This window comes from Panulirus ornatus, chromosome 32, assembly GCF_036320965.1.
Source record: "Panulirus ornatus isolate Po-2019 chromosome 32, ASM3632096v1, whole genome shotgun sequence".
Taxonomy (NCBI): domain Eukaryota; kingdom Metazoa; phylum Arthropoda; class Malacostraca; order Decapoda; family Palinuridae; genus Panulirus; species Panulirus ornatus.
The window spans coordinates 2323672-2344087 of record NC_092255.1 but is presented as its reverse complement, the minus strand read 5'-3'; the positions used below and the strand labels follow the sequence as shown (position 1 = coordinate 2344087).

Below are 20416 nucleotides of genomic sequence, written 5' to 3'. Positions count from 1 at the left end.
CACAGGGGAGAGAGCCATTGGATCTCTTGACAGAATAATAAAGGGAAGAGGTGTAAGTATGGAAATGAAGAATGGATTAAGGAACAGCATAGTCTTCCCAACCCTAACCTATGCAGTCGAAACATAGACAGAGAATGAGCCACAGAGAATCCAAGCTATGGCAATAAGCTATTTAAAAGGGGCATGTGGTCCAGCAAGATGGAATGAAGAAAGAAATGATGGGGGCATACGAGAGATGTGATATGGCAGGAAATGAAAAGGGAGTGAAGTGCTTTGAAGTTGTTTGGGTATGTGGGAAGAATACAAGAGAGAGAGTTTAAAAGCAGAGTGTATGATAGTACAATCTAAAGGGTTGGTATGAGAGGAAGACCACTTGTGACATGGGAAAACAGAATGGAATAATAAGTGAAATAGTGTATGTGAGGGAGGAATGTCAGCATAAGGATAAGTAGAAACTCTTTTGCTGTGGCCACCCTCTTGATGGGAGTTCCTAAAGGGAATGGGATTCAGAGATATAGAAAGATAGATATATACATAGATTGACAGACAGATAGATAGATAGATAGATAGATATATAGATAGATAGATAGATAGATAGATAGATAGATAGATAGACAGAAAGACAGATAGATAGAAAACTCTCATCATGGACAAACATCTACATGAAGGGTGTACCTGAGATGAAATATGAAAAGACATATAGAGACAACTTGGGAGTGAAGAAAAATAATCGAGAGTTTTGGAGGTAGTGGGAAACCTGCCTTTTAAAACAGGGCAGGTCTTACTTCTCAATAAAGACATGAGTAGGTAATGAAGTCCAAAGCTTTGCACCATAGGGAAACAAACTTTTTTCTTACCTGTGAGATGAGGGAAGCAGCCTCTGGTGTGAGATGAGAGGGCATAAGCAGTTCTGTGTGAGATGTTATGCCTGAAGGATGAGCTGCTGACACACTCTGCATATAAATGTATTGCATGCTAGTACATATAGGATAGGAAAGTCTTTATAAATCTTCAAAAGTTACCCACACCAGCAGCTATGGATGGCTAAACAAGGTTAAGACAAATATTTCTAAAGGATGTCAGGTAAAACTGTTAACATTATCTAATCCATTATAAATTCTAAACAATCTATATATACATCTCATTTCCAGCACATCCACCCTCCTGCACACAACTCTATCCATAGTGTATACATATATATATATATATATTCTTTTCTTTCTTTCAAACTATTCGCCATTTCCCGCATTAACGAGGTAGCGTTAAGAACAGAGGACTGGGCCTTTGAGGGAATACCATCACCTGGCCCAATTCTCTGTTCCTTCTTTTGGAAAAAAAAAAAAAAACAAAAAAAAAACGAGAGGGGAGGATTTCCAGCCCCCCGCTCCCTCCCCTTTTAGTCGCCTTCTACGACACGCAGGGAATACGTGGAAAGTATTCTTAATCCCCTATCCCCAGGGATATATATATATATATATATATATATATATATATATATATATATATATATATATATATATATATATTTCTTCTAAAATGGGAAACATATATATATATATATATATATATATATATATATATATATATATATATATATATATATATATATATATATACATACACTATGGATAGAGTTGTGTGCAGGAGGGTGGATGTGCTGGAAATGAGATGTTTGAGGACAATATGTTTTGTGAGGTGGTTTGATCGAGTGAGTAATAATAGGGTAAGAGAGATGTGTGGTAATAAAAAGAGTGTGGTTGAGAGAGCAGATGAGGGTGTTTTGAAATGGTTTGGTCACATGGAGAGAATGAGTGAGGAAAGATTGACAAAGAGGATGTATGTGTCAGAGGTGGAGGGAACAAGGAGAAGTGGGAGACCAAACTGGAGGTGGAAAGATGGAGTGAAAAAGATTTTGAGTGATCAGGGCCTGAACATGCAGGAGGGTGAAAGGCGTGCAAGGAATAGAGTGAATTGGAATGATGTGGTATACCGGGGTCAACGTGATGTCAATGGATTGAACCAGGGCATGTGAAGCGTCTGGGGTAAACCATGGAAAGTTCTGTGGGGCCTGGATGTGGAAAGGGAGCTGTGGTTTCGGTGCATTATTACATGACAGCTAGAGACTGAGCGTGAACGAATGGGGCCTTTGTTGTCTTTTCCTAGCGCTACCTCGCACACATGAGGGGGGAGGGGGTTATTTCAAGTGTGGCGAGGTGGCAATGGGAATGAATAAAGGCAGACAGTATGAATTATGTACATGTGTATATATGTATATGTCTGTGTGTGTATATATATGTATACGTTGAGATGTATAGGCATGTATATTTGCGTGTGTGGACGTGTATGTATATACATGTGTATGTGGGTGGGTTGGGCCATTCTTTTGCCTGTTTCCTTGCGCTACCTCGCTAACGCGGGAGACAGCGACAAAGCAAAATAAATAAATAAATAAATAAATAATATCTATATATATTATACATTGTATAATAAACTTCAAGACAGAGATTCTAACTAAGTATCATTATCAGATGAGTTCCCTTATTCAACTGAATCTACAACACCATGCAATAATTTTCACATGTTATTGTTATTATGTGAAACTAATCTATCTGTCTACCTATCTATCTATCTATATCTCTTGATGCCCATTCCCTCTGGAAACTCTGATCCAGGGGGTGGCTACAACAGAAGAGTTTCCACCTATCACTGTCCTTACATACCTCACTCGCATACACTGTTCCACACATTTCTTCCCATCTCTCTCCCTCCAATACTCTTCCATTCTATTTCCCCATACCACAGGTGGTCTTTCTCTCACACCAACCCCTTCTATTCACCTATGTATATCTCTGATGCCCTTTCCCTATGGGAACTCCCTCAAGGAGGTGGCCATTGAAAAAAAAAAAAAAAAAAGCCTTCATACTGTTCAACTCAGGTGCTGCTTCTCAGCCTTTAATGCTTAACCCTTAACAGGCTGGGAAGAAGGCAACTCTAGAGCAGTGTCTTCAGAGGCTCCTACCTAATATTCCTACTGATTACTTCTACCTAATGCATCTACCTAATGTTCCTACCCAATGTTTCAACCTACTACTTCTGTCCAATACTTCCATATGATGTTCCTACCAACTGCTCCTACCTAATGCTCCTGTCTAATGTTCCTACCAGCTAATTCTATCTATTGCTCCTACTATTTTGCCAAAAGGCAGAGCTAGTGCACAGTATTCACCACAGGAAAATTCACTTATGAAGAATGTGCCGTGTGAATTAACCTGTGTTTGACCTGTGTTTGGGCAACACAGGTCAAGGTCAGGAGGACAATGCTGTCCCTTAATCCTGTTTTCACTTCCATTCTTACACCTTTGCCCTTCATTATTCTATCAAGGGACCCAATTACTCTTCTACCCTGTACTGCTCTCTCCCTTATTTCACCTTCCATATGACAAACTTAACCAAGATTGCTCCCAAATACTTAAATTTTCTCTTCTCTTCCAGTTTTTCTCCCCCATATCTCTAACACAAATAAGTACACTGTCTTCTTTCCCAGCAAAGACCATTACTTTACTTTTACTTGAATTTACCTTCAATTGCTTATGTTTACACAAATCATAAAACATACTTATAACCTTTTGCAACACCTCACTCTAAGCAAACGACACAGTATCATTCACAAATAGGCTTGTCACTAGCCACTATATCTCATCACCTTACTCTAACTCTTAATCTTTTCCCTAGTTTTGCTTTCAACTTTCTTATCATTCAATCCACATATATGTTAAAAAGCCATGGTGACATCACACAGTCCCTGCCTCACACCTACATGTATAGTGAAATTTTTGCTCAATCCTCCATCCACTCTTACACATGCATTTGCCTATCTATAGAAGGCATTCACACCATCCAACAGTAGTATGCAAATCCCACACATCCTTAATACTTCCCATGAAGCATTCCACTTACTATGTCATATACCTGTACAACCTTTATTTGGAATAAAACATAAAATTCGCTGCCTGTCATAAAGAATTTTTAGCATGTATTCAAATTTTTTTATCGTTGAAGGAAATTCCCTATCTAATTGCCATTCACAATTCCCCAGAGTTCAAGAGCATCACCAAAGGAGTGCTATAGCCCTCCTGTTGCCAATATCAAATGGGAAAATTCCATCTAGTGATGGTATAATGGTACAAAACAAAATATGTTCTCTGAAAAAAAATACAGGCTTTACATTTATGAACTGGTCTATTTCGTCTTCCACACATTTTATACTGTTTATGATTCAAATGGCGAATAGTATGAAAGAAAAAAGATGATTCAAATGTTTCATGAAGACATCATTTCAAGAATCTACTGAAATAATACTTTATATTTGGAGTTTTACATCATAAAATGCTCAATAAACAATATGCCACTAGAATAAACTTAAAATTGGAATAATTTGACAGAATACAAATCACTATGTAGCGATTAAGTCACAATGGTAAGGCCTAAGCGTACTTACACATTTCTATAAACAAATGTGTCATACTAACAAATAAAAGAAACATGTAACTACCTGTCCAGTGAGCATGTGGTACATCAGAGATCCAACAGACCACCAGTCAGAGGCAGTTGTAGGGTGTGCTAATGGGGATTCTAGCTCTGGGGCTAAGTATCCCTTCTTCCGTCTTGCTATTGCTTCATCCACAGCATGCTGCCCATTCATGCATTTCCAACTTTTACCACCCCGCACATTACGCTGCACTGAAGACCAACGGCTCTCATACGTTACAAGTATGCTGCCACCATCATCAAGTAGGACATTGTCAGGATTGAAGTCTCTGTTAATTGACAGAAACAAAAAGCATACACTGGTAAAGAAAAAGACATACAAGATGGTCCTTTACAGTTCCATATCAAAATCATGAGAGTAAAGAAAATTTTTGATGCATGTGATTCTGTTAACAAGAGATATGGTAAAGAAAATAATGATTCCTGCGAATGTGAGAGGGAAGATACACCAAGGGAACTTACTTTGGTGAATGAATAAACTATTTTCTTAGTCAATTAAATTCCAATACAGTACTATCTCACCTAGAACAACCTGTATTCTGCTTCTTTTAAAATACTGCTTTCTTCTGCCACACAGAATGTACAGTTATCTATCCTGAGTTCATCTGACACAGCTCCTTACATTATAATTTCATAGAGTAAAGCTAAAGTTTCTTCACCTTTCCTGGTGAGCTTTGGAACACTTCTGTCAAATACCTTTATTATTACGCTCTACAACATTCTTGTAGTTATAACAGAAGTTTAGGAGGAGCAGAAGGAGAAGTTCTAAAACATCACTTGCATACTGTTCTCATCCTGTGCATGTAAGGGAATTCCTCTCTGGCATTCAGTCTAGGATAATGCTTCACTCAAATGGGGAAATTAGATATAAAAAAAAGTGGGAAGAGTGTGGACAGATCTGACCCAAAGGGGTTGAGGTGTCATGTCAAGCACAGTACACCTTTACTTGCATTATACTAGGTTTTCTCCGTAACAGTGTATCCATTCAGTCCCATGCTTAATCATACCATGTACAGCAACATGGTAGGAAGGGTGAAGGCCATGTCTATTAATTCTAACTAATTCTAAATATACATGTAAATTCCCAGGATTCATTACAAATAACTTAGGTAAATGATATAATTTGAAAAGGACACTCCAAGATGAGGGAGTATTCCAAAAAAATCCATATAGATAATGAAATACAATACAGCCCTTGCTAAGTGTTTTTGGAGCAGCTGAATATCTATATGGGAGAAGTGTGTTAATGTGTAATACCAGCCTATGATAATAACATAAATATATCTAAATACAATTCAGAATGCAAGAAAACAAAAAACAAACACAAACATAGCCACCAAAAACTAAAAATATGTAATGGAATAAAAATCTACAGAAAAATATTTCTTCCATATTCTCAAGATCTTGAAAAGAGAGACACTCAGATATCATCCAAATATGCAGTCAAACTTACCTTACCAGTACACAAAACCTGAAAAAATCAACCACAGAACAGCAGTTATCTACAAAACTGTTGCAAAAAAAAAAAAAATAACCTGGTTCAACCTACTGATAGCATGTAGTCCCCTATGCACCACATCACTTTAATCTGCTCTATTCCTTGTATGCCTCACATCCTCCTGCATCCCCAGGCCTCTACTGCATCTTTCACTTCATCTCTCCACCTCTTCCTTGGTCTTCCTCTTTCCCTTGTTCCCTCAAATTCTATGTACACCCTCTCAGTAATCATTTCCTCACTCATCCTCTCTAAATACAAACATGTTGAAAGAAAATGATAACTGAATCCTAATAATAATGTCTTCACTTGGATTATCTTCTTTCATATGTTAGCTTACCCCCAAACAATGCCCAGCTGGTGCAGTGCCGTGATGGCTGTGATGACTTGAGATAACCACACTTTCACAATCCCTTCTGGCAATCTAGGTTGTAAGTCATGTCCTCTACTTGCTGAATACTTTTCAAGGAGAGCTGCTAATGAGCTCTCTACTGGAACATCAAACTTGTTTGTGAGAAAATGTTCCTTAAAGCCTGAATTACTAGTTGCCTGAACATTTTGTGGCTGTTCAGACTGGACAATGATATCCTGGATGGCTTCAGTTGATGCAATGCCTTGAGTGATGATTTCACATTGAGATTTTTCTATCTGAGATTCATTACTATCACAAGCTTTACTTATTTCACAAAGATCTACCTCCAATTTTGGTTGTATTAGCATACTACTTTCATTTTTAGCAGCCTTTAAATTGCTTTCATGTGGCTTCTGGTCAGTAGCAGGGGACCTTGAATGATGAGCGATCAAAGGTTCTTGAACAGACAAAACAGAAGTGGAATGCTTGTTGTGGGCAATTTTCTTCTCATTTTCCTTCTTGGATGAGGATTTTTTCTCTTTATCTGTATGATCAAAGCCTATACTGCCACTATCATAAGGAAGTTCAGAATGTTCTATGGATGTACTTTCATCAGATTCATGAAATGTTGCCATACATTGGCTCTTACTCTGTTGAAGTGTATAATCAACATTCTGCAATAACTTTTTGGAATTTCTAATAAGATCTTCAATATCTAAAGAAGCAAGTTCTGAATCCTCCCGTTTGGTCCAGGACAAGGAAGGAAGAGTCATGCTACCAAAAGATGTGTCTGTTATGCTGTTGTCATCTCGCTCATCCTCAACTCCTAAATGAGAGTGTGATGTCTTTAGATATAATGCTTCTCTTCCTCCATGCCCTGTGGGCAAAGTTTTGTCCTCTCTGTTATGATTTACTTCATTTTCCTTCTCATCTGGAATGGATTTCACTTCATCATTCTTTTCATGATGCCTCTGTTCCTCTACCTCATTCTGACAATTTCTCATATCACTTTGAGATGTTTTTCCATCAATGGCACCAACTTTATTTTCCATATGATGAGGCTCTCCTACAGGACAGGAACTATCAACAGGATCTAAGTTAGGTTCAAGGTAAGAATCAGTAGTTATCTTAACCTCTGGCAAATGTAATGGATCTGGTAGGACACTGGGAACACTGACAGGCAGAGAACAACTGAAGTCTTCACTAACTCCTGACAAAGTGTCACTCCCTATACTCACTTTATCTTCTTCATTTACCAAATTAGTTCCATTAACTAAAACCCCATCCTCAAGAATGTTGTTATCCTCCGCAACTGATAATCTAGCATCATCTGGTGCATCTTTACTTATATCAGAGCAACCAGCTGAAACAACTAAAGCACCAGCACTCATAGATTTAGGCACTGAGTCTGTTGCTACAGTGGTGCTCTGACCTAATGGAGGGATGACGACCATGGAGGAGGAGGACGGTAGGCTATGGGTGTATTCTGAGAAGAGTTGAAGGTAACCATCAGGGAGACAAGAAGATGAGGCCTCCGAACATCCAGAACTCCCTCCTATTGAGCTGCATCCTGGGACGGTAAGGAAGTTGCTGGTGGACGGTGTTGTTTGGGAACAAGACTGGTGTGAGGGTATCTGAGAAGACAAGTGGGAAGTAAGAGAAGTTGTTTCACAGAGGGACAATGCTTCACTGGCAAGACCATCATATTCTGTTGTTTCTTGCAGCAAGCGGCGACCAGCATATGTGTTGATGGAAGTGTCTAAGATTTCATTTGGATCCGTATATGCCTCTTCCACATACTTACTGATGTGGCTCCACAGCTTTCCCCCACTGCAACAAAATGCATTCATTAGATCTCAGCAACCTAAAAAGCTTTATGCAACCAAATAAAACTTTTGAGACAACTGCTTTTGAGTGAAAAGGCCACAATAACAATTTGCCAAAATATATCACTCATATTGAAACTACTTTCAAAACAAGGCAGTGGGACCCACGAAAAAAGAAAAATAAAGCACTCTCACATATGCCGACTGCTCTCTGATAATCATGCTTTATAGGCCAGTTGATCATGTTCACAAAACAAATAAAGCAATCACTGAGTCATGAACTCCTCCAACCCTCTACTGTCATCATCACTACACACCAACACCTGGGCCAAAGTGACTTTATGACACAATCATCATTTAAATATATCAGATACACTGTCTCCAATGAAGAGCCACACTAACCATTTCTACAGAACTGTGGCTGCATGGCATAACTTTTTTTTTTTTTTCAAACTATTCGCCATTTCCCGCGTTAGCGAGGTAGCATTAAGAACTGAGGACTGGGCCATTGAGGGAATATCCTCACCTGGCCCCCTTCTCTGTTCCTTCTTTTGGAAAATTAAAAAAAATTGAGAGGGGAGGATTTCCAGCCCCCCGCTCCCTCCCCTTTTAGTCGCCTTCTACGACACGCAGGGAATACGTGGGAAGTATTCTTTCTCCCCTATATAAATGTCTTTCAATATTCTGTGAAAGTTGAGAAATTAGTCATTCTACCCCAGTCTAATATTTGGAACAAGATAGTCCTTGCATGATATAAACTAACTAGATGAAAAAGCTGCAAATAAGGGAGGCAATACTAGCTCTCTTACTATTTAGGCACATTCATAAATCGTTTTGTCTTAGATAAAGGAGTCAAGTTACATATGCATTACAATATGCAATGAATTTTCATCCAAGATTATTTGAATGTGAAAATACTTCTTCTCAATGAAAATCAGCCACTCTCAGTCAACCTGGGAGCTTGACAAAGGGAATTCTTTCCCAATACATCAAAGGAATCTACACCTACATTTGGAGAATCAATACTGGTGGAGAGACACTGACAAATGCCTGTCTAAATTCCAGCATCATAGAGGGCAGATATTGAGGGAAGTGTGTAAATCCATAGGTCTGACAGCAAATCTATCTTACTCAATATGCTATTTTCCATTGTGCAATACCTAACTCATAAATTCTCCTTCATGCATCACTGTCCTTGTGCAGTTCATAACATTCCCAACATACTAACACTTTTTAACTATGTATGCCCTCATTCTTTGACTCTTCTTGACTTATTCCTACTCCTCTGTATTTAACATAATCCACGATTTTGCACTAACGAGGTTTTGCACATTCCAAATATGCGCAGATTTCTAAGGACTGTAGCAAGAGCTGAGTGTGACTGCTGGTAAGCTATCCTAAGAAAAGCTGCAAACACACGAAATCATGACTGAATATCTGCTCTGTCAGTTTATATCAATGATAAGATGTGTAGTGATAACTAGAGATGAGGGCAGTGAAGGTGTTGGATTGTGAGAAAGTAAACTTTTGGGCTTGATCAATTCTGATAAATCGACGCTACAATTAATTTCTAGTGAGCCTGTTGGTAACTACCATCTAACTGCTATTCAGGTACAAACATTACTTAAATAATACTACCTGCCACAGATGTGAGAAAAAATACCAAAAGGCACCAAGAAGAAAGTGATCAAAGTGGTAACTTGCCTTATAAACTTGAGCACAAGGTATATGGCAGTATCCGTCTCATGATAACGAATGATTGGCAGCATAAAGGGAACATTCTTTGGTACGATAGTTTTCTCGCCACTGCCACTTCCACTCTTGATGAGGACCTACAAATTGAATTTCATATTAGCTAGGGAAGAGGTTTTGAATGACAAATGCAGTTTTGAAGAAAAACTTCATGAATCACCATTTTTGAAGGATCAAAATGACAAATGCAATCTAAGAAGGGCACAGGAAGAATGGTTAGGGCACTTGCAATCTCTAATTAAATTCATGAAGAACAGTTACAAATATCATGCTTATAGTTAATAAAATTCATATAATTCTCAGATGAGGAAATTATCACTATTAACCATGCTATATGAAAGAGCATATCAAAAGGTGTCAGTGAAAAGCATTCCATGACATTAAAGGAAACTTCCTAATGTTTCTGATATCAACTGATGATTTGTGGAGTGGTGTGCTGGAGTATAAACGAGTGACTTGAATTAAATGAGGGAGTGCATTTAGGCTGTGTGATGTCACTGTGTTTATTTAATGTGTTGAGGGATGGGACATTGTGTGACATGAGTATGAGGTGGAGTGAGTGAGATACTTTATGATTGAACTGCTCCCTTTGTCTTGTGACAAACCTTATGGCCCTGTCCCCTTCATCATATGAAAAATAAAAGCTTTACAGTTCTGCTTAACATCTCATCTAAAGTTTGCTTCTAACAGGTATCCATAGATGTCACTAGCTGCATACTGCTACAGGTGCAAAGACATTTCACACATCTCAGTCACCCCCAAAATGTCAAAGAGGGTGCATATATGTCATCTGAGTAAGAAGGCAAATGTTGGTGCTCATTGTTACATTTTGTCTACAAATTAAAGATATCATTTCTGGGGTTTAATAATTGATGTTTTTGGTGTATATGAAGTTCCTTGTTTATTCATTCATGTATATAAAGTTATGTTTGGGTAAAAGAAGGATGTGGTAATAAGAAAAGTGTGGTTGAAAGAGCTGAATAAGGTGAGCTAAATTGGTTTGGACACACAGAAAGAATAAATGAAGATAAGTCAACAAAGATATATGGCGAAGGGAATGAATAAAGGCAGCAAGTATGAATCATGTACATATGTATATGTCTGTGTATGTATACATATACTTTTTTTTTTTCTCCAAAAGAAGGAACAGAGAAGGGGGCCAGGTGAGGATATTCCCCCAAAGGCCCAGTCCTCTCTTCTTAACGCTACCTCGCTAATGCGGGAAATGGCGAATAGTTTGAAAAAAAAAAAAAAATGTGTAAGTGTGGATGTGTATGTATATACATATGCATGTGGGTGGGTTGGGCCATTCTTTCGTCTGTTTCCTTGCGCTACCTCACTAACGCGGGAGACAGCAACAAAGTATGATGAAATAAATAAATAAGGTCAACAAAGGAAATACGTCATTAGTGGAGGGGATAAGAGGGAGACCAAACTGGAAATGGAAGTGTGGAGCAAAAAATATTTTGAATGCTCAGGGCTTGAATGTGCAGGTGGGTAAAAGGTGAACCAATGAATATGGAAACAGCCAGGGGAACCATTGAAAGGTCTTCAGAACTTGGATGTGGATAGGGACTTATGGTTTTGGTGCATTACACATGACAGCTAAAGAATACATGTAAGCTAATGAGGCCTTTTACCTATGTTAGTTCTTGACACAAACTTGCCATTGCAGGAAACAGTGAACAGTTAAGACAAAATGTTTGTATGTATAAATAGCATATAAACATATAAAACATATGTAGGGTTCATGTAAAAAAAAATACATAAGATGTGTACAAGATATATATAATATACATATGTGTAGTGTGAAATCATGCCTTGAAAGGGAATCATAAACTGTATATGAATAAGTGCATACAGAATATATTATTGCCTGGGTAATCATAACTACTGAATACTTACACACATTAGGAGCATCTACATGGTCAGCATAGCTCCTTCCTTACCCATCCACTCAACACCCTCCCACACAACGAGGAAAGTATAGTCATTAGTTTTGATATGTTCTACACGGAGAAAATAAGTAACTTTTTTCAGAAGGGCACAGATCTCGGAGGCAATCTCACCATCTGAATGTGCATGGATGTAACAAGTATGAGAAGATGAGGAAGATTAGTAATTTGTTTGGAATGAAGAGCCTGATGTTTGGCTCTAAATGAAACTAAGCTCAGGGGAAGGGGGAAGAACGTTTGGGAATATCCGAGAAGTAAAGTCTGGGGTAAGTGTGAGGATGAGAGCAAAGAAGTGGATGGTACTTCTGCTGGAGTTGAGAAAGTACGTTAAAATATGTAAGGGAGAGAGTTCCAGACTCAAGTGGGGTAAGAATGAAAGTAGATTACATGAGGTTGGTGAGGAGCTCAAGATTCACTCTAAAAAAATCACTGAAGTTGTTGTCAAGCTAACTTATATAACTTAGTGTTACCAGAGCCTACCTACTTGTGCTTACAAGTGAAAGACACCTTTGGTGAGGATGCATCATCACTTCTCACTTCTCAAGAGTCCATCATGTCCTTGTTTCTGATTGAAGCACAACCTCAAAGCTACAGCTCACAGAAAGGGTCCTGGGTTTATATATATTAGTAATAATGGTAATATGACTCAACATCTTTATTAGCTATTGTACCTTGATGGCAACTGTGTCACCATTTGTAGTATCTGTGGCAATAATAACAGATCCTGCTAAACCTGCTACACGATATCTCTGGATATCTGATGCTCGGCACTTGAGTCCTCCTTCGCCACTATTGCTGGTCTCCGGTGGGGGTCCATCTGGGCACTAAAAGAACACAATACATAGAAAAAGCACTTTGCAAAATGGAACTGTTTTGAGATTGATCCAGTAGGTGTGCGTTAACAGCCCATCATTTAATGTGCAAATTCCATAAATGAGCATCTGAGGTTACAGAAAAACACCAGTATTACAGCTAGCAATATGCATCACCTCAAATGTCAAATACATAAAAGGGTTATGAGTCAGAAGCACAACTACATATATATCTAAAGTCCCTGAAGCTGAAATATCTCATCTTAAAGTCCTTCTAAATCATGCATGGTTCTGCATTCTGCACATAATAGGAATTAGATCCATTCTTGGGCTTTGCATATATTAGGCTTTCAATCTGGATAACTGAATGGCCCTATTTTGCCTGTGAGGTCCTGAGACATAATAGTTTGGTTTTTAGCATATCTCTTAGAGCTCATCAACTTAAGTTTTAGCTGAAACAAGTCACTGACAATTATAACTCTTTCTAAGTGTATGCCACATTTCTAGAAGATTCCTGTTCAGTATTTCCTCATAAACTTATTAAGTTAATTCAATTTAATTTCTTTCAACAATTCAAATCTCTTTTCTCTTCAAATAGCATGGTAAAACTTTCAGTGATACAGACTTCAGTAGAAATATGTAAAAGGGAATATTTCATTTCCTGTGAATGGGAAAACATACATACAGGACTGTTTTGAACAATGCTATTAGGATCTAAAAAAGTTAACATAGATTCTTTTATTCACACATATTTGCCATTTCCCGCATTAGCGAGGTAGCATTAAGAACAGAGGACTGAGCCTAAGAGGGAAAAATCCTCTCTTGGCCCCCTCCTCTGTTCCTGCTTTTGGGAAAATACAAACTGGAGGGGAGGATTTCCAGCTCCCCACTCCCTCCCCTTTAAGTCATCTTTTATGACATGCAGGGAATACGTGGGAAATATCATTTCTCCCCTACCCCTAGGGATATAATGTAGATATAAAATCAACATAGATATAAAGCAAAATTCATAAATCTGAAAAGATTCTCCATTAAGTACAGAGCTACCAAAGCTGTCAATAGATAAAAATCTATCAATTAGATAATCAATCTTCTTTTCTTGTGAAATGGAAAAAACATATATAAAGGATTGTTTTGAACACTGCTATTGGGTTCTAAAAAGTTAACTGAGACATCAAGGAAAATTCATAAACCTGAAAAGATTCTCTGTTAGGTACAAAGCTATCAAAGCAGGAAACAGCTACTTGGATAAAAGTATGCCTATTTTCCTTACTACATTCCCAATGTAATGGGAAGGATCTACATAGAGCCTCTGCAACATCACTCACACATCCTTAACCTACACTCAAGTGTCTTGAGTGACACACGGACTTCTTTGCAAGAAATAAAGTGAAAAGACAGCCTGATTTAGCAATCCATTAACAATCTCTATGTAGCCCATTTACTTTCCCTATGCAGTCTCAGTAGATTTGCTTATTCAGTACTCAAGTTGCCATTCTATGAGAAAGTGGGATGGACAAAACACAAGAGTCACTGATCATCTCCAGGCTCTTTTCACTTGTTCCCATCTTGCACACATGCCATCATTCTAGCCTTCAACATTATCGCTGATCTATCCTGACACCTAAATCCAATCATCTCATTAGTTACACTCAATCGTGTCATAAAAAAATCTAAACAACTGTTCTGTTCTGAACAACCTGCTCTTTCCTCTTATCTTTGCGAGTGAGACGAGCCACCAGCTGCTCTGCTCTTTGTAGATACTGGGCAGTTTTCCGTCTAACAGCTTCCCTACGACTTCCGTCACCATCTCCTGGAATCCAGAGTTGAAAACTTCCAGTTACAATGAGAAAAGGAAGTGCAAAACCTAAGTTCTTATAAAATAAACCTGCTCTATATCATAAAATTCATTTACACTTGACTAACTTTACTATCCATCAAGACCACAAAATCTACCATACACAAATAATCACAATTAACAAACTTGATGCATGGATATGTATGCTATGTGGAGTAATCTTGATTAACCTGAACATAAAAAATAAGTTCTAGTCATGTGACAAAAGGAACCTCACAAAGAAATCAGGATCATCTAAATATTATGCTACACCTAAACTTATACCACAAACAACAGTCATAACACCACCTTGCGTCAACCCTCCACCAGCACTAGAGAACATTCACATAAGTGTTTACCTTTTATTAGTAATTGCAAAATAAATTTTCAGTCTTGAAATATACCATTTTCATTCTTTTGGTAAGAAATGTAATATGGAATTATAAGTGTTTGATAAAAAAACTAAATTATGATAAGTGGCACATGCTGCAAATATGTTCTAATAATCTACAAATGACATGTGAGTAAGTGCACAAAAGAAAGAACATACAATACATTTGCAAGAAAGGAAAACCACACTGTATGTCCTATGAATGTGTGCAAATGCAGTAGAGCAAACTTTACCAAAGGAAGGAGTGCATGGGTTTCCATGTGAAAGGCAAACAAATGCAACCAGTATATAAGTAATAACTATTTATTAAGTTTTAACATACATTCAAAACCCACACACAAACATACTATGGACAACAATATTAAAACAATGCCCGACTAAGAGCATGGACTATGATTTCATGTCTATGTGTCTTCCACAATTAGCTCTTTCATGTAAGGCAAATAATCTGTTCCTGGGTTCAAATGATGCATACAATGTCACACACTTTAGGTATGATGAGTATGTTTAAAGTATTCATGACAATACATACTATGTTTCATATCAATGGAGCACGAGATTGATCCTCCAATTAAAGTGTATATGTCTGAAGTAACTATAGCACTTATTTCATAACCTAAAAAAGAATAACAAAAAGACCATGTAAAGCAATGTCATTAGTAAGTGAATGAAATCTTTATAGCACATTTAACTGGATGATACAGAGTATGAAATATATGACATGAACTTTGCAGTCTGGGTGATTGTGTCTGGTATCTGAATATTTACAAATACTAATATTTCTAATTCTATTCATTTGTTTCTGCACAGAACCATCATTAATCTATGCTTCCTCATAGAGAATCATCATTAACCTAAGTTTATTTCTCACTTCAAAATACTCTGACTTCCTTGTTTGCTTCTTTATTTCTAGTAACTTTCAATAAAGATCTCATTACTTCCTTCAAATGTATTAAAGCATATCACACCCAACTAAATTCATACATCTGATTACTCTGTCTCCCGCTATGTATAAAAGCATCATCTTAAATGAGAAGTTACCACATCAAAATGTTTCTGCAAACAGAGGCTAGTTCTGCACATAGCACATCATACAACATTGTGCCAATTCCCTGAAAAGAAGGCAGATTTCATGTGAGGAAATTGCAAAATTTTACTATGTCAAAATACAGTTTATTCCAATGCACCCTAAAGCCTTATGTCCAGAGCACTCATATTTACATTTTACATTTTTACATTAATCCACCACACTTGAATGATGTGCTTTATTCTAACCAAATCACCTGGGAGGAATCTACACCTGTTGAAAACTACTGTATATAAGTACTGTTGTTCTTTCAATCATCCATTCAACTACCACACAGGAGTTTGATTGTGCAGAATACCCATGAAATGTGGAAAAATAAATGAAAACACCATACAATGTTGGCCACTGTCCTACAGAAAGATAATGTGATTTTGATGTGATTTGGCGGCCACTTAAAGGTGATGAATATCAATCTAATTACCAAAAGTAATAATCAAGCCAGTCTGTATGTCAAGCCCACTTGTGCAAAAACTTTAATACAGCAAACCTTTAACTGGATTTTCCTTCAGGAAAATCTACCAGATTTACTGAGAAATTCTAACATGAAAAAAGTTAACTGAGTAGTCTACTGAATCTGTAAGTGTTAAAAACACTTCTAATACAGTTCCCTGACTCTTATGATGGTACAGATAAAAAACTGAGTAACTGACTGATAGCATAATATTACATGTTCAAGAAAAAGTCTTTACTCATACAATAAAAATATTTCTGAGAAAATATGAAGTTTCAGGGAGTGGGAGGCTGGAAATCCTCCCTTCCTGTATCATTACCTTCCAAAAGTAGGAACAAAGGTTGGAGCTAAGGGAAATTTTCTTAGAAAGTTAAGTCTTCTATTCCTAATGCGACCTTGCTAATGCAGGAAATAATGAATAAATAAAGTAAAAATGAATAAAGTGGTACAGGATTATAATGATAGGTGTTGAAAAAATATTGTGTTACAAAAGTGGATAACTTGCATCTGAACAGGAGTAAAGATGGTTCTGTATGCTGAAGCATATCACAATGCTAAAATAATCTGCAGTATTATGGGGGATGCATTTGATAATGATGAAGATGTATGTATCTTATATACTTATGTAATAATGAAATGTTACCATGTTAATAATGAAACAGTGTTAGAAGTACTGGGTGTTATTAATTGAGTAAAGTTGTTCTGAAATATTGATGAATCAGTATTAAAACAGCAAAACAGTGCTGGAGAAACGATACATGACTGACAGAGGTGTGAAAGAGATCTAACATCAAATATGCACTGTTAATAATCTTTTTTTCCCAAAAGAACAAAGGTTAAGCAAGCAAATCCTATTCATCTATCTAGCAATACACTATGTATAGAGAACCAAAGTTGTCTATCAATCAAAATCCTGTTTGTGTAGCATTTGCCATACAGTAGCTAATGGTGTTGGTTTAAGAAGAATGAATAAGTAGATGGATGGATGTCCCAAAGCCAAAAGTGAACACTGTGCCAGTGTGGAGGCTCAGCGTAAAATTCACCATTTAATAACTTTTATTTCATTCTTTTTATACCTGACTGTCATTTCCCACATTCGCTTGGAACAGATGATGAAAGGCTAAACCTGCTCACATTCACCTTCTAGCTGTCATATGTAATGAACCAAAACCACAGCTCCCTAACCACAACCAGACACCACAGAGCTTTTCATGGTTTCCTCCAGTTGCTTCACATGCTCTGGTTCAGTCCACTGACAGAACATTGACCCCAGTATACCATATCATTTCAATTCACTCTATCACATGCATACCTTTCATCCTCCTGCATGTTCAGGCCCTGATCACTCAAAATCTCTTTCACTCCATCCTTCCATCTCCAATTTAAAGTCCCCATTCTCTGGTTCCATCCACTTCTGACACACATATCCCCTTTGTCAACCTTTCCTCACTCATTCTCTCCATATGTCCAAACCATTTCACCACACCTGCTTCAGCTCTCTCAACCACACTCTTGCTTCAGCTTTCTCAACCACACTTTTTATTACAACACCTCTCTCTTACCCTTTCATTAGTTACTTGATTAAATAACCTCACACAACATAATGAACTCAAACAATTAACTTCCAAAACATCCATCCTCCTCTGCATTATCTTTAGCCATGCCTCACTTCCATTAACACTGCTAGGAATACTGTACCTTCAAACATACCCATTTTTGTCCTCCCAGATTACAATCTTTTATTCTTATGAAACATTTCCCGTGTCAGCAAGGCAGCGTCGAAAACAGATGACTGAGCCATAAAGGGAAAAAACCCTCACATGGTCCCCTTTATTTGAAAAGTAAAACCAGAGGGGAGGATTTCCAATCCCCCACTCCCACTCCTTTTAGTTGCCTTCTATGACAAGCAGGGAATACATGGGAGGTATTCTTTCTCCCCTATCCCCAAGGATAATGCTGGTGCCTGTGGAGCATGGGTGAAACCAGGAATGGATGACAGAAAGCAAGTATGAATATGTACTGGTGTATTTATGTATATGTCTGTGTATGTGTATGTATTGATATGTATATGTATGTACATGTATGAACATTCATGTACATGTATATGTAAATGAGTGGATGGGCCATTCTTTGTCTGTTTCCTGGTGCTACCTCACTGATGTAGGAAACATCTGGTGTAAACCAAGAAAAGGCCTGTGGGACCTGGATGTGGATAGGGAGTTGTGATTTTGGTGCATTACACATGACAGCTAGAGACTGATGTTAATGAATGTGGCCTTTTTTGTCTTTTCCTGGCAAGCAAGTATGAATATAGACGTGTGTATATGTATATGTCTGTGTATGTATTTGTTGATATGTATATGTATGCATATGTGCGTGTATGGGCGTTTATGTATATATAGGTGTATTTGGGTGGATAGGCCATTCTGTGGCTGTTTCATGGCACAACCTCGCTGATACATATATACACATATACATATTCATACTTGCCTGCTTTCATCCATTCCTGGTGCCACCCCACATTTGTTCACAATCAGTCTCTAGCATGTATATGTATGTATACTAATGTATAGGTATGTATATGTGCGTGTGTGGGTGTTCATGTATATGCAGGTGTATGTGGGTGGGTTGGGCCATTCTTGCATCTGTTTCCTTGAGCTATAATTTTCCAAAAGAAGGAACAGATAAGGGGGCTAAGTGAGGATATTCCCTCTAAGGATCAGTCCTCTGTTCTTAACGCTACCTTGCTAACACGGGAAATGGCAAATGTGCATGAAAAAATATATAAATATTCCATCGTATATAAACCACTAACAAAAGAAAGCTTATTTTACATGAAGGCCCAGTGGGGATAGTAAGAACATGTAAAATGACTAACATGACTATTAACATCTCTGTTCAATAATATGGTGTAGTGTGTTTCTTCCTCTGTTTACCCATTTTCAATGAGCCTTAAATTTAATGTAAACTTAAAATCTTCAGTCTCAAAAAATTGTTTCATCAAAATTCATGGTTCATCATGCTAACACCTACAGAAACACTATGCTTGCACTATAAAAACATACTAGCTATATAAAATATTTCATCTTTAGAGCAAAGGCAATATTAGCAACTGTAGCATAAGGCAAAACAATCTTAAAAATATTTTCTACATCTTACTTAATAATTTCTACTCTAATCCCATAAAAATAAGTTAGGGAAAAACATGACACCTCATGCCTATGTTGCAGCAAAAGAGAAATAAACCACGCTAAAACAACGACATGATGCAAGACAGTTACAAGAATTGTAACACTGGTTTACCTCGCTTTTTTGTATGTTCCTCAGGAGAAGTAGCTGCATACAAATATAGAAACCAAATTTACAATGTATACTGCAACCAAGATGAGGGAACTCTGATCACTGTTCATAATCTAGCTCTAGTATCTATGAAAGGATCTATGAATCTGAAAATAAAAATGAACTTTCATACAAGCTGAGTCATTCATGAGAAGTAAAGAAGAATAATTTCAAAAAAGATGTTATGAAGACCAAGTACTAAAGACTTACCTACATAGTGAATGAACTCTATCAACAACTGTAAACAATAATTTCCTTGGCATCTAACATGATATGGTACTCATACAAAAGGAAAAATCTGCCATATTTAAGAATATAAGAAATAAGGGAAGCCATATAAGCTGCTACTTCAAAGAAACTTACACTATCCACAAATGCACAAAGGTAATCCTTAAATCAAATATTTCTGGAATGAAACATATTTTTGGAGTGGATTATTTTAGATACAAATTCATATCATTCTTTTCTTTAAAGTTTCTAAATATCTAGTAAGTAAGCAAATGCTATTTATCTATACACTGCCCACCTAATCCAACTCCACAGAAGGAAGATTCTGCACCTGCACCATCAC

The 20416-nt window shown here is 37.3% G+C and overlaps 1 protein-coding gene across 1 annotated transcript in view; it reads right to left on the bottom strand.

Moving 5' to 3' along the window:
* The window catches only part of LOC139758972 (ribosomal protein S6 kinase delta-1), a 51781-nt gene that overhangs the window by 17466 nt on the left and 13899 nt on the right, over positions 1–20416 (bottom strand). The window contains exons 6-11 of the mRNA XM_071680823.1: positions 14441–14553; positions 12600–12752; positions 9926–10053; positions 6384–8225; positions 4553–4817; positions 858–953 (exon numbers count right to left, since the gene is read on the bottom strand). Of these exons, the coding sequence (XP_071536924.1) occupies positions 858–953; positions 4553–4817; positions 6384–8225; positions 9926–10053; positions 12600–12752; positions 14441–14553 (2597 nt within the window). The remainder of the gene's footprint in view (positions 1–857; positions 954–4552; positions 4818–6383; positions 8226–9925; positions 10054–12599; positions 12753–14440; positions 14554–20416) is intronic.